Raw genomic sequence first — 23,916 nt, 5'->3', positions numbered from 1 at the left:
TAATTAAATAAATAAAGCACATTACAGCCAACAACATGTTATCTTTGTGTGGGGTCTGGTCAGAGAACTTCATTCACATCATATCTACAAAGAGGAAAATGCACTTAAGACACATACAGCAAATACAAATCTACTGTAACGAGCATCACAGTACTTACAGTACTGTATTCTGAATGTCAAATGTACAACAAGAAACAATTACCTGGCAAATACAAATGGTACTGTAATTAACATCACAGTACTTACTGTATAGTATTCTGAATGTCAAATGTACAACAAGAAACAATTACCTGTTCTCTTTTCTGATTGTCCTGATGATGCTGACCACAGAGAAAACGCTCACATTGAATTAGACTCTTTATTCTGCTTTTCTCATTGTCATCCTTTTATTTTGTCGCGTCTAACGAATGCTCATGTATAAGATACTTGTAGATTATGATAATGATGATATACGTATTACTTGCTGTGTGTAATATCTGACCGCATTGTTTGGTTTTGAACACAGGATAACTGGTTTTGAGGTAATAGTTTGATTGTGATAGAAAAGTTTGGGGTTTTGCTTTTAGTTAAAATTTTTGGATTTGTGTTTCAGGTTTTGAGTAAATGGGAGGTGGTTTCCATAATAGTGATTTAGCAATTGTGGAAAAAGTGCTACACAACCACCACAGATTCCCAGTAGGTTGCCTGCAATCTTGGTGCATTAGTGAGTGAATGATACAAATGCAAAAGATTTTCACTGAGCCATTTAAAAACGCTTCGAGACGCCTTACATTTTGCATTGTAGCCTTGATTCGTCATCACAGACTAAATATACCATACTTTATAAAAAGAAGATAACACGCCTGCAGCTCCTTCTGGAAAGAGTGGGGTAAAAGAGCAGAGACAAAAGCTTCACATTGGAGGGATAAAAAGGATGAGGGGGTGTCGGAGGATGAGAGATGGTGGTGTTGAGTGAGCCTACGAGAGAGAGAGAGAGAGAGAGATCTTTATGTGCGTGTTGTATGTCGTTAAAAGATGCTAGACAAGCACAGTCGTGGAGAGGAAAGAGATGGATCCTGTTTTGAGGAAATTTACTTTTTAAATTGGAATTATGAATGACTCCTAAATCCAACATGTTCTTCTTCCAGCTCGTCATCATGTCCGGCACAGTCTTGCTGGCTTACTACATGGAGTGGACAGACCTTTTCAGCGTGCACGTGCAGGGCTTCTTCTGCAACGACGCGGAGCTGATGAAGCCGTACCCCGGGACGGAGGAGGCCAGCTTTGTGCCCCCACTAATCTTGTATTGTGTGGTTACCGCTGCTCCAACCGCTATTGTGAGTAAAACCGCTTCATTGACTAAAACTTTTTGCTCAGTGCTAGGTGCTATTTGGTTTTCCACTTGACTTTATCCATCCATTTTCGATAGCACTTACACATCTGATATAGGCAGGTACACATTTGCACAATGGTCAATGGTCCATTGGTCATTGCACCGGACTATTGCAATATTACTCGTTCGAACTGCTCTAAGTGCTAGAGGACGCTGCATCTTTTTGCACAATTGTTTTTTGTCAATGTCTTTATGTCCCCAAAGTGTTCTGTAAATTGACTGTCTGTTGTACTAGAGCGGCTCCAACTACCGGAGACAAATTCCTTGTGTGTTTTGGACATACTTGGCAAATAAAGATGATTCTGATTCTGATTGGAAACATGCAGCTGTATAGTGTTTGTCAAAAAACATTTGTTAACTAGTTTTGTGTGCCTGCGAGTGAGTGAGTGTGAGCCTTTTTGCATTTGTACAGCTTTGATATTGTGTATGCTTTTATGCAGCTTAGTCATGTTCCTCGGCTTGTGCGCACTGCAGATACTGTATGCAACAAGTACACAAAATTGTTGGTACCCTTCCATTAATGAAAGAAAAACCAACAATGGTCATTAAAATTATATGAAACTGACAAGACTAATTTGCCAAAATTAATACACAACCAATTCAGTGTGTACTCTGCCTCTCGCCCAGAGTCAGCTGAGATTGCCGCCAGCATACACCCTAGTGAGGATAAGCGGAAGTACGGAAAATGGACAGATGAATGGATCTTCTGGGAGAACGTCCTTTGCACAGAGGAGACAAAATTTGAGCTTTTTGGCAGCTCACAAATTGCTCTATGTTTAGGGATACAAAAATGAGTGGCACAAAGAAAAGACTTAACTTACTGTGACTTTATAACCTTAATGTAATGCACTTTGAACAAGTAATGTGTATTTATGTTGACATGACATTATGTTACATTTGCTTGGTTTGCTTTAAAAGCTAGACCTGTTAAAGCCCCTCAACTAAGGGATACAAAGCTGAAAAAATGATATCAGTATATATTGTATTTGAAAACATAAAGTGTACCTTTATTTTTGTTTTAAAATCTGCCAAAAAAGTAGGCGGTCAGTGGATGAAACGGTGCCCTTTGCTGTCAGTTGAGAGCAAACTACGTAAAGGCTTACAATTGGGATTCCCAAATGGCCTACTGACCAGGCAACCTGCTCAAACAAGATCGGGCATTCTGAGGGTAGTATAGTCGTAAGCATCTTTGAGATTTAAAAAAAAAAATAATAAAATAAAATAAAATAACATTAATAATGTCATAACTCAAAACAGCACTGTGAGGAACAAACCTCAATATGAGTGAGTGCTCTATTTACAGTGCCTGACTGAGATTTGAGCTTCAAGATGACATATTGTCACATGTACTACAAGTTGCCGTACCAGGAGAATCATACTTTCTAGTGATTCATCACATAAAAGTCAACAGATTTTTATCATAAAAAAAGGTGTGCACGGTGTAGTAGTGGATAACAAGTCAGCTTCACACTTCTGAGGTTCAGGGTTTACAGCTTGGCTCCGGCCTTGCCTGTTCTTACTAAGCTCGTATGCATGGAGGTGAAAAATATGAACTGTGACAGAGGGCTTACAAACAAAAATTTCTCCTTCTTAATATTTTCTCTTTGCTGTGGGGAAAAAAAGTAAGAGTATGTATTTTGATTAACTGCTACTTCTAATCTGAACCATATGGCTATTGTCTAAATATTTGCATTTATAAATGAAATATAAATAATTTAAATACAATAGACTATGCAGTTCAAAACAACAACAATTGCATCAATGTTTTACTTTATTTAAATGTTTTTAATCTTCAGAAATACTGAAAGGTGTTTTGCAGAATATTAAAGTGATCAACATTATACGAAAAAACAAAATGCAACGGGTGGTTTTAAAGTTTACAGAAAACGTTTCCAAAACATGTGCCTAATATTTAGTAAGAGAAATCAGGTTTGCAAAAAGGCAATAAGTGGTTTTAACGTTTTCGAGCATTTTCACATTCACTGGGGGAAAATCCAGTCTGTGGTGCGCTTGAACAAGTGCCTTAAAATCTAAGATCAGTATTTAACTGCAAAGTCTTCAACTACAGTGCAATAAACTCTCCGTCGGAGAAAAAGATAATATTTGCTATTTTGAAAGATTTTGTGACATATGACGTACCAATAACTTGTCTTCACAGCTGCTTCTCTGGATGTGCAAACTTATTATTATTTATTTTTTTTAAGTCCGCCAGTCTTGTTTTCAGCTTGGCTTGCAACGCTTTGGACTCCTTTGCCTGCTGTCAGTCCAATTCTTGTATTTTTCCTCACGTTTGGTGACGTAACGGCGATTCCGATTATAGTCCTTGAACACAGCTACATATGCCACAAACTAAGCACACGGTTTTATCTTGGACTTCAGTAAATAAATATTTCGCAGTCCATGTCTTGTTGAAAACACGGCATTCCGTATCAACTTTTATTTTTTTCTTAAGGCGAGCTGACATTTTTCTGGGCTAGCCGGTGTGCAAGTGCTAGCTAGCTGCATCACTTGTTGCCGCCAGTAGTTAGCACATGCGGACAATCCGGCTTTTCAAAATAAAATCAATAAACTTATATTGCGCGCACACAATAAATACTTGTTTGAATTTATTTTGACGGGGACACCAAAATGGCCGGATGTGCCACGTGGGCCGTAAAATAACGACGTTGGGGTTAATTGAAGACTCTTAATTGTCCACAGATGCTAATGATTGTCCCGCGTTTAACTGGTGACCGGTCCAGGGTGCACTATACACTCCATATTGCATAAAAAGAATTGTGCCAGTTGTGGAAATGCAGCACATACATTATAAGTAATGTTTGATAAAATTGGAGCTCACCTGCAATCCTAATGAGGACGAAGACTTTAGAAAATGGACGGTTAATCGATAACACTAAACACAATAAGTTGGAGCAGTCCTTCAGATAACTACCATGAATTTAAATTGAAACTTTTTTCTAATCGACTCTGTTGCCGTTATATAACCTTTATTAAATCTTCACACAATGTTTTTAGTAACATTTTAACATGCCAATTTACCATACAAGTACCGCATAAGAAGAAGTTAACCAGTGTATATTAATCTGATAAGAACCATTTAGGACAAAATAAGGTAATGTATGCCACAGATCTCAGTTTTTAAAATTGTCACACAAACACAAAATAAACACTCTTCGGATTCGCAGTCTTCAGCTTCACTTAACTCCTCCATCTTGTCAAACAGACGGACTAAAATGCGCAGCACTAGTCACAGAAGATCCAAATCAAAGTCCTTCCTATCACGCAAACAGGGAAAAGAACAAAACTGAAAATAGCAACCTACCAAAATAAAACCAGTAACAGTGCTGAACATCACTTAACAGAACCAACACTTCTCCTGCAGTCCACATGACTACTGTCCATCATCTACTACTATGGCACTGAAACCCTGGACAAATGTACTTGTATCAATTGATGTTGTTCTTTCTGATAAAAAATAATAATTAAAAAAAATAAAGAAAAATTAAATGAAATTAATTAAAAAAAGAAAGAAAAAAGAAAAGTGCCAGAAAAAGGCCAAAACATTCATGCTGCGTCAGTCTTTTGATGCTAGTTGATATCAGCTTGATTCACGCTGACATCACGTATGATGACGGCACTACTGTAATTACAGGTTAACGTCTTGTAACTAACGCTAACCTCTGAAAGACATGTCAGAAAGCCTGAACGACCGTTATTGTTGTGGATACAAGTTAATGCTCAAATTGCTCTAATCGGGAACTTGTTGTCATCTTTACTGCCTCTTTTGTCGCACTCTGCTTGCACGCTACAGACAGTTACGCCGTGTTAAACTTTGGTTTTAATGCAATCCGGATGCAGTTAGTCACACTTACACGTTTATCAGATGAAGTGAGAATGAAATTATGTTTTTATTGCTTTCCGTGACCGGACGTGAGCCCCCCCCCCCCCCAAAAAAAAAAGTATTTGAAGTGCAGAAACTCCTCATAAACAGCCTCATTCAATTTCATGATATTTCAGGACTAAACCAATGTCCCACATGCTTCAAATGCCTGAAAAGAAGCGGCTAGGGTCTGCCACCAGGTGTCAGTGTTTTTCCATGCATGGTTCTCTAACACTCAATGGACCTTTTGCATTTCAAATCTCGACTCCAGTTTTTGTGTGCATAAGTTTTCCTCATGTTTCCGTGGGTTTTCTTCCGGTTACTTCTCCCACACAACACAGTGAGCAGTGGTTAGTTTATCAGCCTGACAGTTCTGACTTTGGGGCTTCCTTCCTGTGTGGTGTTTGCATGTTGTCACCATGTTCGTGTGGGTTTTCTGCGGGTACTCTGGCTTCCTCCTACATTCCAAAAGCATGCTTCTTAGGTTAATTAAAGACTGTGAATTATTCGTAGGTTTGATTGTGAGTTTGTTTATGTGCCCAGCAGTTGCCTGGCGACCAGCTCAAGGTGTACCCCGCCTCTCTCCCAAAGGGTAAATGAACGATGTATTAAAGAATTTAAAAACATTTTGAAATCTTTACATTTTCCCAAGTGGTCATCAAAATACCGTCATTTATCTCAAGGTGACATTGACTGATCAAATAATTACTCTTTGTCATGTAGAAAATTGTACGACGCATGTATGGTAATTTATTGTTATTTGTTATCAAATACACAAATCAAATTCTGCTGCATGCAATTTGTCACTGTGGCTAATTAGTGTGCCTTATCAGTCCTCTGTGTCACATACCACAAATCCAGAGGAGCGCTTTGATTGGCCAGGATATGTGCCAGAGAATGTTATTTCCAGCTGATTAGTGAAGAGTGCATGTGTGTGCACATTACTGACAGGCTTGCACACTGATAGGATGCCTCAAATCAGCTGTCTAATCATGTTATGTTTCGCATTTTTCTCTGAAGGGATTGGATTAGTTTTTTCCTGTACCCCTAATTTCATTTTCCGTGTAAATATTTAAATAAACCTATTTATAACATTATATAAATCCTTTTAGCTGCTTGTCCCTGATCACACTTTAGCCCCATGAGGAGTGCTGCGTCAGCTCCTCGAGTTTGGTTTAACACTACTCATCACTTCCCCTGTTTTACCTTGTACACACGTGTATTTTCTTCACTTCTTAATTGTGCCCTCTGAGAGTGCTTTGTGAGGCGTTATAGTTGACTCTGCACATCACTCCTCTCCTCACGCGTCATAAACCAATCAGAATTAATGATGACAATTTATACAGAGTGTGCTCCACTGCCTCTTGTCTGCGGGTAGAAGCCCCACCATGTTGTCACAAGAATTTGGTTGGAAATCACAGACAACCTTAAGTACAAATATATAGAAATGCGTGTCACGGCTGGACAAGCTCGATATTTACAGGTGAATTAAAATCTGGTAGAAAAGTCCATTTATTTTCAGTAGTTGAGTGAAACTCATATTATACAGTCACTAAACAAATGGCAAATAATTTTTCACCAGGCTCCTGCCTAATTTTTTTTACATAAAAAACAATTTGGATTAAATTTTTGTTAGCTGTAATATCTAATCATCACAATTATTAAAAAAAAAAATAATTAAATATTTCAATCTTGGCCAACTGGTCAGCACATCTGCACATACAGTATGTGCCGTGCGAATGGCTGGCGACCAGTTCAGGGCGTCCCCCGCCTCTTGCCCAGAGCACCCCCGTGACCCTAGTAAGGACAAACGGTATGGAAAATGGATAGATGAATTCATTTTTACGTATGAATCTATATAATATGAGTTTCACTTTTTGAATTGAACTAGTGTGGATAAGTGGTTCAGAAAGTTGATGCATGGATTAGGGCTGTCACAATCGAATCTTTTTAGAATCGAGTATCCGATAGATATTTCATCGAGTACTCGAGTAATCGCCGCACTCTCCATTTTTGAAATTTTTTTTTTTACTTCTAACATGCATTTTAATCTTATTCTGGATTTCTATCGTAAAACCGTATATATTGGTAATGAGTGTATGCTATAAAATCTGTACAGAATTTGAGACAACAAAGTCAGCCTTTCCTAAACGATTAGCATTCGTGATTAGCATTAGCGCGCTAGCGATTACTATTTTAGGTAAAAGAAAAATACGCTAATTACATTTCAGCTCACTCATACATCATGTTATAGTACATTACACATCTAATAGTGTCTTAAAAATTGCTGACAGACAGGCCTCTGTCATTTTTGGAAAAGTTTCTCAGTGGCCCAACACTGCCTCCGTCTTTAATAAATGTCCATGTGAAACATTGGTTCCGGCAGCGCAAACATGGTTCCGGATGGAACTTTTTTTTTTTTTTTTTTTTGCTCGCGGCGGAGCTTCGGACCAGTTTTTGAAGTTGACTTATTAGTTATATTATATATAGTTATTTATTTTTTTCCCTAGCCCTAGTATGGATGGAATAAAAATCTGTCAAAGATGTGATTTGCCAGCATTTTCAATTTTGTTTAGGATTAAGAAATATAATTTTCATAAAACATATGTGGTGTATCAGAAAAGTTTCAAGACTGGTGTCAAAGATATGAGTTTGAAATCCATCCATTTTCCAAGCCGCTTATCCTCACAAGGGTCACGGGAGTGCTGGAACCCAGCTACCATCGGACAGGAAGTGGGGTACACCCTGAACTGGTTGCCAGCCAATCGCAGGGCACATTTAACCAAACAACCATTCACACCTAGGGGCAATTTAGAGTCTTCAATCAACTTACCACACATGTTTTTGGGATGTGGGAGGAAACCGGAGTACCCGCAGAAAACCCACGCAGGCATGGGGAGGACATGCAAACTCCACACAGGCGGGGCCGGGATTTGAACGCCGGTCCTCAGAAATGTGAGGCAGACGCTCTAACCAGTCGTTCACCATGTTGGAGAGTTTGAAATTCAACCTACAAAATACAAGTTTTCCACTTCAAAGTTTTCTGCGGTACTCCAAATTCCTCCCACATTCCAAAAACATGTAGTAGGCTAATCGGATATTCCAAATTGTCCATAGGGATCAATGCGAGTTTGAATGCTTGTTAGTTGATTGGTGCCCTGCGAATGGCTGATGAGGCAGCTGCGTTTGGCAGTCCAGGGTGTACAGTTCCTCACCTCTTGCCCAAAGTCAGCTGGGATAGGCTCAAGCTCACCTTGGAGCCCAGTGAATTACTTTTTTTTTTCTTTTTTACATAAAAGCCTGCTACATTTTCAATTTATATATGACAAAGTTACAGTTGTTTCTTAGAGGTATTCCATTCGGGAAAAATCATAACCAAACAGGTTGAAATTGCTGTCCTGTTCAACATTAGTACCGATGTGAGTATGAATCACACGCCAGATAAATTAGGGAAGTGTATTTTTTGAGCAGTCCATTAAGAGCTTTGGGAAGTGATGGTACAAATGACGAGCTCATGCTAGACAACAAAGTGGTCTTTGTGATGAAATGGTGTTGACCGAAGATGTAAAGATTAATTTCTAAAAGATCACTCTGTAAAATGAGAAAAATGAGCCTTAATGAGCCCAAAACTGATTTATGTTTTCAGTTATTTGTTTCTTCCTTGAAGGGAAATATATTTGTTTCACAGTTTGGGCACTATATTGCTAGAGATGGCGAGAGTAAGCAAAAATGCTGCCGTGCAAGAAATCAAATATAGCACGGAATTGATTGGTTGCATCAGCAGATGCTGAAATGATGTTACTCATACAATATTTTGAATTGCATTCCATTTTGTTTTTTTGTTTGTTTTTAAATCCAGCTTTCTGGATTTCAACAGTAAAGATAATGGAAGGATGATAGATGGGTGGTACTTGGGTAGGACTGATGAACAAAATCCCGATTAACATTCTGTTACCTAAAACCTATTTAGTTGATTTGTTTGGTGGCCACAAATGATTTACTTTGGCAGCACCTTATGATGGAAGGGAAAGGCAACATTCATCAGTTGTGCCTTTCCTCCAGGGATGTCGACATGTCGCACTTACTGTGTGAATAAGGCGATATGCACAAAAAGAATATGGTGGGCAGTTGCAATCTGTCATTTTAATGTCACAGGTGATGCGTTTTATGAACCTTCAAGGGTATTGCGATGCTGCGCTTCCATTAATTACTCTGTCAGTGTTATTAAGACACATGGACCTGCTCTTTTTGTTTCCAGTCAGGGAAAGTGTGTGGAAAAATGTGACGATTCATAACGTCTAATCCTGTATGCCATGCAAAATTTGTTCAGGCACACATTTCTGTATTTAGCATGAATGCCTTTTCGGAGTATTCAGGATATGTAAGACTATTAGAGGCTATATTTTTGTCATGATGCATTTCATAGCTGTATATGAGTTGTCAGGCATCATCCATTTGAAGATTTTGTCTCCTTCATTATTACTGTAGTGATGATCTAGACAGGATCTAAATCTGTCCAAAGCCGTCAACAACATTCAGAACCACAATGAGTATCACTGAAAGTTAGCCTTTGTCAAAATTAGTGTTGTGGTTGGCCCACACGCATTTGTACAATAAAATAATAAAATTCCTCAAATGAACATCCAGTGCTGTCTGCAACTGTGTAAAAATCAGTAAGAATATGGTAGTGTTTTTATCTTTATAATACTGCTAACTAAAATGTGGACAAAGTTGCTTGGAGGAGGTTGTGTTCAAGAGAAAACCTTTATGAAGGCCATTGTGAGGGTCAGAGCAAATTCTGTTATGAACACACACACACTGCAGCCTGCCTCACTGTAGGAATTTCATTTTGTGTGTCCAGCAGTTTTTCCATCATAGGTAATGAAATGTCACCAATGTAATAGAGCCGAGCAAAGACGACATAAAGAAACAGTAGTTGTGTACCACACACGACTTCAATTTTATCTCTCCTCTACATTATAAGGCGTCTCTTTTCTGTGTGCGTTTCTAGATTTTTGTCGGCGAAGTGTCCATGTACGCCATGAAATCGACAAGGGAATCTCTCTTGGCCCAGGAGAAGACAATCGTAACTGGCGACTGTTGTTACCTCAACCCTCTTATTCGTCGTGTCATACGCTTCATAGGTAAGGAGGTTGTTTGTACACCCTGCCTTATATATTCACAATCACAATTCATGTTTAAGATGCTGGGGTCAGAGGAATACGCCTTGTAGAAGTCAAACTGATTGATTATACATCGTAATCATACAATTCAATCAATAGTTGCCAGTAATGAATACTTTCTGTAGCTGTTCTTTTGTGGCACTATTTACATATTTATTATGAGGCAAAAACTATTTATATAATTTATAGCTTGTTTGTCACACTAAATTGTCTACTAAATCATTTACAAAGTACATGCGTTTTAAAATATTCTGACTCTATTTTCAGAGTCCTCTAAAAAATGTTTTTGTAAGTAATATTAGTCAAACAATATTCCAATAAGCACAGTGACAAAGCAAATAACATCTCCATGACCTTTGTGTAACATGATACATGACAATATGGGTCATTTCTCCCTTGTGGCACATGGCCAGTCGATAAAGTGACGGATGTGATGCAAGAGATGCCAGCGGGAAACTAAATAAATAATATATAATACTATATAATATATATTTTATTCTCAACAGAATAAAAAAGTACATTGAAAATTCTGACTTGCCGTTTGGTTTTTGTTGTTGTTTTTTTTAACTTGAGAGTTGATTCCCTTTACGATCGACTCATTTGTACCTCTATATGCTGTGTAACTTTCCAATTATTTCTATTCAATTTCTCCCCTTGCTGGTTTTGCTGATGTTGTTTCTGTAAAAAAAAGTGTACCAAAAGGAATATGAAATAGAAGAAATTAATAGATATATAGTATAATAAAATATATGGGGAACATAAAAAAATTCTTAATTCTGACACTTTTATGTCATTTGTGCTCTGTATCTTAGATTTCAAAACTTACTTTGTCTTGCTGTTTAATATGGAAAAAAAAAATCACATGCCACTAGTCTTTGAAAAAGTCGTTGTATAAAATAGTTTATTTTGTATTGTATTTGTATTCTTAGTTTTACTATTATTTTTATTTCGTAAACAATCTGCTGTGTGCTGCTTTACTGCCCTATACTGCTGAAACACCTGAATCCCCCATCATTAAAGGATATCCTATCTTATCGTAGCTTTATGTTCCACACATTACATATCCTATTTAAATAAAATGGGCTCTATAAAAAAACAATTTCCATTTATATAATGTCACAACTATACAGCATATACTGTACTGTATAGTTTTGCGCAAACAGCACTTTCGTTCAATTCATTCTCTTCTGTAAGAAACTTAGAGGGACCAATTACAGAATGTTTTTACAAATTGTGAATTTATACTGTAAATGACAACACGCATTTGAAAAACTATTCAATATATCTACTGTATCTTTTCCCATCCAAACCTTTAATTCATAGAAACATTGATGCACAAAAGGCCTTCAGTTTGTTCCTCATACATGGTCTCACCCCTGCAGCCATCCCTCTGCATCACCACAACTTCCCCACAGCAGATGAGAATACAAAGCACAGTCATTTCATGGCTAAGCAAGCCAGACAATCATTAGTCATATTTCACAGTGAAATCAATGCAGACGCTGGTCTGATTCACTGGGCTGAAGATGTCGACGCAAATATGCATATTAGGCATGATTTGGTTTGTTGTTGTCCACTGTCCTTCCCTACCAGTTTAATTTGTTCGCATACACACCAAAAACAGAACATGTACAAGAACAGAACTAAATCTATAGTTTTATACCCATTTAAACATGTTAATTCTGTTCTCGCTAGTGTATTTTTATCCATCTTTTTATTGCTCACACCTCACGAGTTTCACCCTGTTTGTCTCAGTACCACCTAAAAAAAATACTCAACTCTCCAAGTACCACCATCATTGATAAACATTAAAATACAGTTCAGAAGTAGGCCCAAGTGTTTATCAAAAACAAGACTGAGGTTTTATTCCTCAGTGCAACAGTCAAACCTTTGGTGACACGTCTCCATTCAATAGCATGGGAGTGTGTTTCAAAACCTTTGACTGATAGTGTGTAGTTATTGTAAGCGCCGCTGTAACATTATGCACAGCTTGATCATAACACTGGGCCTAAATATAGGGGAAAAAAACTGTACTTGAAAATGATTCAGTTACAATGTATTGACATAAAAGTTAAATTAAAAATTTAGTGGAATAAAAGTTAAAAAACAAACTGTTGTTAAAGATTAAATGCATTGTATGTTTTGTGCTTAAAAAATTATTAAAACTGAACTGTACATAGACAGTGATTTAAGTGGTGCTAGTACCACTAGTGGTACGCGGACCCCACTAGTGGTACTAGCACCACACTTTGAGAATCACTGTTTTAGCTTATCAATGTTAAACTATTCCACGGTTTTAAAATGCCACAATAACAGTTTTATGCCCTTATGATGAATGGCAGCATACTATGTGCTACATAGCTGCAAACTTAATAATTATAGGCGCTTACATTGCCAGTTGAAGGCTTTATTGAGAATATGACACAGTTGTTTAGTTTTCATTAGCGGTAAACTAATAAGCATTTATTTACACGCTCATCCAGTGTGTAATAACTGCATATGAAAAAGCTCTCATCAGTAGGCCACAGGCTTTCTGTTACATCACTGTACCACGGCCAGTGGTGTAAACTCCATTTATTTGAGTGTATATCATCTCGGTTATTACTTTTAATTAAGTAAAGGTGTTGAAATAGTGGTGGTTTCTACAGTGTAAATGATGATTTTGGCCGAAGCACAGAGCACATAGCTCAATTTCACACTAAATGTCAACTCTCACATTCACTATCATTACATAATGCTGTGCAGTGCTTTTCTGCAGCATTTCAGGGTTCTATCATCTGACCATTCACATTGTTATTCTTTGTGTGTCTGCAGGTGTGTTTGCATTTGGCCTGTTTGCCACAGACATCTTCGTCAATGCGGGCCAGGTGGTCACGGGTGGTCTCTCGCCCTACTTTCTATCAGTGTGCAAACCCAACTACACCGGCACCGAGTGCCGTTTGAACCATCAATTTATCACCAACAGCAACATCTGCACCGGAAACCCCATCATTGTCGGGAACGCCCGCCGCTCGTTTCCGTCCAAAGACGCCTCCCTGAGCGTTTACTCTGCTGTTTACCTAACGGTGAGACATTTTGTATTATTATTTACTATCATGTCATTGTGGCCATTTTAAATACTGACTGTTCAATGATGATGAAAGTTCTAAAGTACTGCATTACAAACATTTAATTTTACGCATATAAACCTTTTATGATACTTTATTATGTAATAAACAGCAGTACATTGAAATACGAGTGACTTGACTTAAGAGTTTTTCGAAATTCGAGCTGTCGTTCGGCCAATTTTGTGCTTTGACTTGAGAGCAAAAGTTTGAGATTTTACCACTTTATGGTGGAAGTGAACTCAACTCACTTCAGAACAAGCAGCAATTTGTCAGCTAGTAAGCAATTCTTCAAAAAAAGAGGCTTCAAACTGTTTAATGGCAGAGAGAATTACACATTGTGTATTTAGCTCAACCACATAACTTACCGTGAAAGTCCACTAGCTTATTCCTAATGCATGGGAAACGCCATAGACAGGCTAAGGAATCGTATCAATGTTGCGGTGTTACAAACCGTGAAGCAACAGACATTTGAACACAGATGGAGAAGCAACACATAAAGACAATAATACAGCGATACTCACAGGGATCTATTCTTTATCCTCTGCGAACGAATAATATTACGGCGGCTTACTGAGGAGCTCAGACCGTCTCCATGTACAGTACTGTATATCGGTATGCCTGTATTTTATTGCCTACAGGTGGCCAAGGCACACACATCAGAAGAAGTAGCACAATGTCTAATGAATTGAAGCAAACAATGTGGCAAAAGCTCTCCATTACTATTTATCGATGTCATTACTGTATGTGTTTTTTTTAAGTACAGTATTATAGAGTGCTCTTTCTTATCAGGAAACATTACAAACATTTTTTGTTGGATTTTTTTGGGGATGCTGGATGGCATATCCATTCATTTTAATGGGGGAAAGATGACAAGCGATATGAGTGTTTTCAATAACGAGCATGGTCACGGACTGAGTTCAACTCATATCTCAAGGCACCAATATACAATAAAATATTAGTCACATTAAATTTTTTGTTAATAAACAAAAAAAAGTCTTTATCATCATACAGTGTATTTATATGCAAATAAATTTTAAATAGAGGAGTTAAAATAGAATTAGAGAATGAATTTGACATACACATTTCATGTGTCTGGTAATCTTTACAAAATATTTTACATTATTCTGTTATTATCAGGGATTAAAATGCAATATGTTATTGAACCATACCAGCAATGCACTGTACATTATGAAAATTTATACTTCATTAGTTATATCTGCACAATCTGATGAAATCATTACAAGTGCTATATTAAAAATGTATGTCCTAATGTATTTAAATTGTATTAAATAATATAGATTTTTTAAATTACAGTATTATTAATAAAAGAAATAGAGTATAGAATGTACAGTTTTGGTTGACACTAAAAAAGAGCTATTTTTTCATTTTTATCATTGTATAATACTGCATAGCATCGCAGGAAGAGAAGTTCCTAATATTATAATCCAATCTAATCCAATATATTAGATAATAGTGGCTGCTGTCAGTTTTATATGCCCCCACTTAAGTATTTTTCGGGGAGCAGCCATTTCGTGTCCTGTTTTTGCCCTCCCAAATTGTTCATTGGAACACAAGCATGGTATTTTTCTGAGAACATCTATTTGTTTATGTGTGTGTCTGTGTGTGTGTCTGTGTTTGTGTGTGTGTGTGTGCGCCTCTCTGTGTGTGTGTGTGTGTATGTGCTTGTGTGTGTGTGCATGCCCATGTGTTTAATAAACAGAAACAATAATCCTCACAGGTGTTTGTTGTTATGGGTACTTTTGAAAAAGTGTCCCACTCCAAAACATGGCTTTGGTCACATATGGAAATGTGAATTAAGCAGTAGACTTTTAGAAATAACAAACCATATCACATTAAATCTAACAAACTTGTGGCCTTGGTCAACATTGTTCATAAAGGCATTTTTTTAAAGCATATTTTCCTTGCTAAGGGGTATATGTGTAAAAAAAGAAAAACATCAATGGTATCACACAAAGGAGATTTAAAAAAAACTGTCCAAATGAAAACCCATTTGTCGGAATTCTATAAACCCCATTCCTATATGTGCAATATGTTTAAATAAGAGCTGGTCTGAACAGAGCCTTGGATTCAACATGAATTTACATATTTTTTAAATGGCCATTCATGGTAAATGTGAACTTGTGTCTTGTCATTGCCAACATTCATTGAAACATATACTGTACAGTTTTGAAAATATCTCTTTCAGTCTGGACATGGCCTAATGTTATATACTGTAAAAGGGTACCTTCACATGTGCACTCTAGTTCATTTCCCCCCCTGGTGTGGTAGCTTGAGTAGAGTGTAAACACAATAATTGAACACAGGTGTGGACCAAATGTGGTCCGAACCTCTGGTCGTCGCGGTAGGGTTTCAAACAAAATGTATAGAGTACAGTTTCATTTCATAGTTATAATTTCTTGGTCTCGCTTACAAGGTTATTGCGCTCAAAGGACGCCAGTGTTGCTCATTCCTCCCAAACAATTTTCCTCGAAACAATCTCTGCTGTCAAGATGGTAAAATATTGAACTCCCCTCACAGTTGTTCTAAATGGAACTGTCTAGATAAGAGATAAAGGGCTCTCTTTTCGTGACTGGTATAAATCCGGCGCGGCGCATGCCGTAACATTGCGCGGAGGCACGTTTGAGTTGGTAATTTCGTGGACAAACGCAACCGCAATTTAAAAGAGGGACGTGATCACAGCTGGCTGCTGACTTCAATCCTATCCACTCAAAGTGGCTGCTCTTATCAAATGTGGTGCACTCACAGTCTCACATGGAGACATCTCTGTGTGGAAGAAGACGGTGCATAATCGCAATGATCCGTGCACTGACATGGATCTTGGCCAATGTGGTGAGAGACAAAGTGAGTGGGTACCCTAATTAAATACAGAATAAGCTGGAAACTGAAATAAGTTTAGACCGACCCTCGGCCACCAAATTCTCACGCTGCCGGGCACATCTCCAAGGGCACACACTCGCTGCGCCGAAACACCCATCTTGGTGCACAACGGTCTGGCAAATTGGTAAACACGTGCAGTGAGACTTCCGCTTGCACGAAAATCAAGATATGTCAATTTTTGCACTCCGCAGCAGTTGCACCATCTACGCAAATAGAGCACATAGGGTAAAACTGTAGTCTAAACAACACATTCCTTCTTTTCCAGATGTACATCACCAGTACCATTAAGACCAAGTCCAGTCGCTTGGCGAAGCCTGTACTATGTCTGGGCACTCTCTGTTCAGCCTTCCTCACCGGACTCAACCGGGTCTCAGAGTACCGAAACCACTGTTCAGACGTTGTGGCTGGATTCATACTGGGATCAGCGGTTGCCGTTTTTCTGGTAAGAACAATGGAAATTAGAGATATCAGAAGAGATTCTGATCGTGACTTATTTATTTTCATTTTTCTTTTTTTAATCATATGTAGCCTTTGTTAGGTATGCACCTGAATGACTAATGAAATTATTATTTCAGAGCACAAAGCTTACCAAGCTGTTTCTCAGGTTTGAACTTTGTTTTTAACATCTATGTTTTGAACACAAGGCAGATTACAGTCGATTTAGGTTAAAAGGTTGTGTACCTGCTGACAAAGAAGGGAGTTGAAGGGAATCCCCACAAAATCAAAAAAATAATTTATTCCATGGGCTTCATTAGGTGTAATCGCTCGGTCCTCAAGTGTCACTGCAGGAGGGAGTACGAAAGAGAAGGGAAGAGAAGAGAAGGGAAGAGGGAGAAGACAGCGGGAAGACTGACACTGTAGTGGAACAGGAGCCCTACTGGCACAGAACATCATTTTAATCAGGGGATTGCATTGTTCCTTCTGCCAAGGTTTTAACCCGCATCCGTCTGTTTGTTCGTCCGTCTGTCAGCAAGGCTGATTTCCCTCATGGGGAGCTTGCAAAGGCTGCTGTCAGTCTCCACTTCAAGTTAATCACAAAGATTTTTTAACTGTTGATGTCCAACTCATTGCTTAGGAGACAAAGAAAGGGATGGGGGCTTCCTTGTCCAATTTCTGGTCTTTTTTCCAGACATGATGAAAATGTTCAAACTATTAATCCATTGGAATGTACTTACCAAAGCATCTGCACAACTGCACTCTGTAAAATAGATAGATAGATAGATAGATAGATAGATAGATAGATAGATAGATAGATAGATAGATAGACACAGACAGACAGATAGATAGATAGATAGACACAGACAGACAGACAGACAGACAGACAGATAGATAGATAGATAGATAGATAGATAGATAGATAGATAGATAGATAGATAGATAGATAGATAGATAGATAGATAGATAGATAGATAGAACTAGCCGACACAGGACCATTATATACCTTTTCCTTGTGTCACACAAAGTCACATTTCAAATGAATTTTCATGGAAATTCTTGCACATGTCTTTGGAGGAAAATTACAAAACAATCCATACATTTTCTATAGCTCATGTCCTCATTAAGAGCTGGAGTCTACTAGAGCTCAGTGTTGGTGACCCTTGACTGGTTGCCAACACACTCACATTCAGTTAACCGAAACCCACATTCAGTTAACCTACACTGCATTCAGTTAACCTACACAGAATTCAGTTAACCCAACATGCATGTTTTCAGAATGTTAGTAGTACCCAAAGAAAGACAATGCAAACACAGGAACAACATGCAAACTGGAGTGCCTGAGCCAAGATATGTACAAAGATGAAGTTGAAGATGGGGCTGATTGTCCTTGGGAAAGGAGAAGCCAAGATCAAGATTTTAAAGGTTGGTAATCAGATTGATTGATTTATGAAAAATCACATACACTGAGACAGTGACCTCCAGGCGAATGTGGTAACAAAAAAGTCAATCGTCATCTCAGTGTGCTTATTTCCATCTTATTAACTGCATACCTTGAACTGAGGAGAGCTGAATTTCCTCTCCACGTGGGACCATTGGTTCTGATGTCTCTCATCACTTGTCTTTTCATGAAATATGAAGGTTGATGGATGGCGTCTTAAGGGGGAATCCACGGTGCAAGCCGTGCTCTCACAGCAGACGTGTGAATGGAGTCATCCCGTCAAACAGCAACTCCCTTCAGGCGTTAAGTAAATGTGTTTACTGACTGAGTGAGAGCTCATTAAGTGTGTCAAAGTCTCAGTGCGAGCGCCAACATGGCGTCCCCCACTCGTAGCTAAGTTACTAAATCAACCTTAGACTTCCATCAAAGTTATGGACAAGTTGGAGCATTCAACTAACCTAACACAGATGTTTTTGGGAATTTGGGTAGAGGCCCAGAGTCAAAGCCCAACAAGGACACCAAAGATAAACAAAGATAAACAAAAAAAAAAGAAAAACAAACAAAGCTGGACAAGGAGATGCTGAAAAGTCTTCTCGATTATATAGCTAAAAGTTACACCCTTCATGGAGAAGTATAGGACACCAATGAATTCCCCAAATAAAAGACGCTGGGAGCACTCCCCAACTGTTGCTTTGACACACAACAGGAACTGTGGTGACATTCTGAAGTCCACTGACAAAAAAAACAAAAAAACTGCCCAGTTTTGACACGCAACTTGCTCTGGTTAAGGTCCTCGAAAATACTTTCAATCGCTACGCAAGGCGCTATGGTTCAGCCATTAAGAGATTTTCTTGCTTCCGGCTGGAAATGAAAACCTCGTCGAGTCTCAGTCAAGTCCCTCTCTGAGGTTATGATGAATACGTGCATAAGGATGCTATTCTGGACATCCAGTTGTGCAGCCTGAGGGACAATCTTATCTTTTTCAGTGCAAACAGAGGATCTCAGAGGAAGATCTCAAGCCAACCATATCGATAATTCCTCCACACGCAATGTAAAATTGTTGAGAGATGCAATAAATAACCTCTCCTTACACTGGGCTCATCGACTTGGAGGCAAGAGAGGAGACGGCCTTCATCCAAGCTCCATCATGGCAAAATTCATTATTTCAAACAAAAGGAAGTGTTGAAGACTGGTGGCACACCCCAATTGGAATCGACTGCAGCTCACCAGTGACCCCAAACAGGAAAAGCATTTAAAAATGGAGAGATGGATGGACTGGAAGACAAGGGAGTGAGGGAGTTCAGCTCATACAGAGCCACATTGTCTCATCTTTCTCCAATTTTCCAATGTACTCAGGTTTTGTTTGTTTTCTTCCTTAATTTTGGGGAAAATTCGAGGATGTTTGACTGCCGAGTTGTTTGAGGTCTGATGGTTCGTAGTTGAGCCCCTTTGTTGGTGTAATAGACAAAGATTTGGAGGATCCTGTACCGATTCAGGTTCGTCACTATGCAGACGACATGTTTTATCTTCTCGTCTGCACAAAATGTCTTGGGATTGTAAATTCCATTTTCCATGCTGCTGCCCAATAAGCAATCCAGCTGAGCCTGGATGGCAGGAAAAACAAAATTGGAAATACGATTCTCCCTCACTTTATTGGAGAGGTTTAAAACAAGACACTGTTTAGATGGTTTACCTAATATGAGGTTTGTTGCAGGATCAGATACAATGTGTCATAAGCAAATAGTGACCGTCATGATTAATATAAACACACAGTGTTTGGATTCACACCGCCAGCCTGTGTGGGTTTATAAAGTATTTGTTTTTATGTGAGTAACTTCTTTAGACGTAGTCAAACATTCATTTTCAGATCTTATATCACACATCCATTTTCAGATCTTATGTAGGAGCAAAGGTGGTGTGTAATTTATGAATCTTCCTGCTTCATACTCTGAGACAAGAATCTTCTGTTACAAAATATACTACATGACAAGATAAATCCTACTACTACTACTACTCCTACTACTAGTAATAATAATCATAAAAAAATATTATTTTCTAATGAACATATGTCAGAAGAGCTCCTTCGCATAAAGGGGTTGCAGAATTTTCTTTCCCCTTGTTGCACAGTCCACGTTATGAAAGAAAGTTAGTGTAGGCTACCAACTTACAGGCGTCTCTGTGAACCTCACTTTTCCCACAAAAAATATTTCCATTCGAACACAGAAGACAGTCAGCAATTTTTTATACACCAATCACTGGAGAGCAATGTAAAAAAAGGAAAACAAAAGTAAGCAAGCAATACAATCATCATACCAAATTGAACTGCACTAAAATGGTGGAAGTGTGGCTATTTGCTTACAAATAATCTGAAAATATAGCCATGAAAAATATTAATACAATTGGTCTTGTGTTTGTCCCAACACTACAGGGTGTGTGCGTGGTGAACAACTTCAAATGTGTCCACGGTGCAATAACCAAACAGAAGAGTGAAGATTACCGCGGTCTCCCCCTGATGACTTTCCCTCGCGTCGAGAGTCCACTGGAGACTCTTAGTGCACAGGTACAACCTCAATGTATTGTTTTCAATAATTGGCAGAATTCCCTCAAGGCTTTCAGGCTCTTTCTGGATACAGATTTCACTGAAATGCACTGCAATTTCTCATCATTAAGTGTGGATTTTTTTTCTTTTAAACAGAGAGTGCTTTTTTTTCTTTCTTTACAAATGACTCATCAACAAAGCACAGGCATGAGTGTTTGCATGTACCTTGTCCTCGTCTCCCTAATGAAACACTAACAGAAGCTCAGCTGGAGCTTTCCTGACACTCTCTTGACGATGTTTTCCTCTTTCCATTCACCACGCCCCCGCCCTTTCCCCTTTTCCACACTTCTCCCAATTCCTTTTCTTCTCCCTATAATCTTTCTCCGTCCTCATCCCTCTTTACCCTCCCGCTACCACATCCATTTTCAGAACCACTCGGCATCAATGACGGAGGTCACATGACTAAGGGGGCAGCACCGGGTCACGTTTGCGTCTCCGCAGCACTTCCAGACACAATGACAAGGACGCATGTCACGTGGCTTCGATTGCTTACCAAAATCAAACACTGATATATCTGTCTAGTTCACCTCCGGGGGACGAAATCCACCATGTTTGTAATGGGCATCCGTATTACAAAAACAAACTCAAGCACAGATTTTCTTCATAATAACTCATTGCAACATGGGGCATTTATGTTCCTCCAAGGTGTTCTGTTTTTTAGTTCGAGGATGGTGTTTTGCACATTTTGTATGAGCGATTGCTGTTTAACCTACCCTGACAGTGGTCCGCCTGCACACCTTTGTGTTGCATCTCATCCTGTCAGGTGACTTCCCTCCGTTCACCACGTCCTGTCCCGTCCCCCTCAGTCTGAAAATGTGCAATGGAAAACTAGCAATGTTGATGTTGTCATTCTGTGATGTTTGTCATTTGTACAGAAAAAAAAGATAGAATCCTTCTTTTTTTTTTTGTTATGGCTGTATATGAATTGACCACGTCAGCTCGAATTTTGTAAAGATTTTTGTTAATCTGTACTATTACGATCCTTTTGGACCTGTTTGCCTGCTGTAAACATCAATATGTTTTGGTATCAGTCAGACACATTCACGCTGTATTATCAGCAACATGTATGACCATGCACAGGGTCCCCAACAATTTGATATCATTTCATAGTCTAACAACCTAACCAATTCTCCATCAAATTATCTAAAATTTGAATGAGATGTTTAAAAACTAAGTTTGAATGAGACATTTTATGCATTTTATTTATAATTAGCTCCCAGATGTCTCATTTTACATCCTTTTGTCATAAATACCCCGAGGATAAAAAAAGTATCCACAATTGGCTATAAAATCTATATCCATTTGAATATGTTGTTGGAACTTTCATAAGTAAATCTTTAATTTTTTTAACATGAAGCCCATGTAATTTTATTTGCCTAGTGTTTCTCAGACTTATTTAAAAAAGAAAAAAAACTTATCTCTCAAACTACAACCATAATGACCAACATTAAAATATGATAACGTAATCGGACTAAGTGTTCATCAAAAATGAGAGAGAGGTTTTATTCCTTAAAAGTATATTTATTATTCTAAGCCACTGTAACCATATAAAGTTTGACCATTTACAATGAGCTTAAATATAGTAAAATTTAAAAAAACTGCTTGAATAAAGATACAGTTAAAAAAGGTATTGCACATTAGAGTTAAATAAAACTTGTAATTAAATATTTTAAAAAATAGTTAAAGATTAAATGCAAAATGTATTGTACTTAAAAGTTAAATACAACTGAACTGTTTGTTGTACAGTACTTGAAGAGTAAAAAATGTACTGTAAGTTATTTATTTTATTTGTATTCAATTCAGTGATTCTTTTGAGAAGAAGCCCGCCTACCGCTGATGGTACAGGTAAAATACAGATTCGGTGGCCTACGACATGTCGTTAGACAGACATTCATATTTCAAATGATGTCACTTTTTTTGGGACACCTTGGATGTTCAGCTCCAACTACTGTACAATCTACTGTATGTGTATCCGGATTCATTGTTTTTTTCGTAGGAGTTTCTTTTCAGAGAGGTACTGCTGGGCTAGCCTGTGCCAGACCACTCCAAAATCAAATCCTACTCTTTATACTGTAGAAACAAGACAAGTTTTTGGGGAATAAATGGCTTGCTATAAGGCCTGGCTAGCCATTTTAAAAATTGTGCACCAGGCTAATAATTACTTTACCTTTCCTCCTTGAGGTATCCCTCCCCCACCCACCAGTGGATTGTGATGCAATGTTGTGACTCCATTTCCTATTGGAAGAAAACACCCAGCATGAAGAGAGAAGTCAAGATGTTTTATAAATATTCATTATTTTAATTCTACTCTTTAACATTGTGATTATAATTGTATTTTATGATATGTTTGAAAAGAACTGTTTTAATTTAAAATGCTGCATTTATTTTTATTCTCAGTATGTTCTCAAATTAAATAGTCGGTAGCAACATGTTCTCTTGTGTGTGTGTGCGTGTTATTTAATAATTAAAGAGCTTCTGCATCCTAGATTATTACGATTACAGATATACTGTATAAAACATGTTTTTTTTTTGTGATGACCGGTGCTGCTGTGACCAAAACCTTAGATTGGATGTTGGTCTAATAAATTGTTTAAACCCAAATTTGTGAGTTAAAATACATTGTATTTGTTGAACAGGTATATTTTGGCTAGAAATAACAAGTTTTTGGAAGAAGCCAGAGCACCTGGAGAAAACCCACACAAGCATGGGGACAACATACAAACTCCACGTCCTGAGCTAAGATGACCACTATTGCACTGTGCGGTGTATTCATTTTATTATTATTAGTGTTTTAAAAACAGGCAAACCCCTTGCAACTCAGGGCTGTTTTGTGATGCATATGAAAGAAAAAAAATGTGATGGTGCGTTAGGCTACTTAAAAGGGGAGAGTTTCTATTGGCTGCACTGATCCAATGGCGCAGAGATTGCTGGCTTGATGCAAGTGAATGGTAGACAGAGGGAATATTGGCAGGAGGAACGTATAGTGCGAATGCGTTGACCA

General features: G+C 38.2%; 1 protein-coding gene across 3 annotated transcripts in view; it reads left to right on the top strand.

Annotated features, from left to right (window-relative positions):
- Positions 1-23,505, top strand: part of plppr1 (phospholipid phosphatase related 1) — a 50,181-nt gene extending 26,676 nt beyond the window's left edge. Inside the window, exons 3-8 of one of the 3 annotated variants that reach the window (XM_061699435.1) lie at positions 1,128-1,316; positions 10,264-10,396; positions 13,250-13,500; positions 16,706-16,882; positions 20,745-20,876; positions 23,119-23,505. In XM_061699435.1, the coding sequence (XP_061555419.1) occupies positions 1,128-1,316; positions 10,264-10,396; positions 13,250-13,500; positions 16,706-16,882; positions 20,745-20,876; positions 23,119-23,217 (981 nt within the window). In that variant the 3' untranslated portion in view covers positions 23,218-23,505. Of the gene's footprint in view, positions 1-1,127; positions 1,317-10,263; positions 10,397-13,249; positions 13,501-16,705; positions 16,883-20,744; positions 20,877-21,284 lie in introns of all 3 variants that reach the window. The other 2 variants (XM_061699436.1, XM_061699437.1) reach the window with 2 other exon arrangements.
- The last annotated feature ends 411 nt before the right edge of the window (positions 23,506-23,916 follow it).

Source organism: Phycodurus eques, chromosome 15 (genome assembly GCF_024500275.1).
Source record: "Phycodurus eques isolate BA_2022a chromosome 15, UOR_Pequ_1.1, whole genome shotgun sequence".
Lineage (NCBI taxonomy): Eukaryota > Metazoa > Chordata > Actinopteri > Syngnathiformes > Syngnathidae > Phycodurus > Phycodurus eques.
Note: the sequence above shows the minus strand (reverse complement) of the source record. Positions and strands in the feature narration are given on the sequence as shown.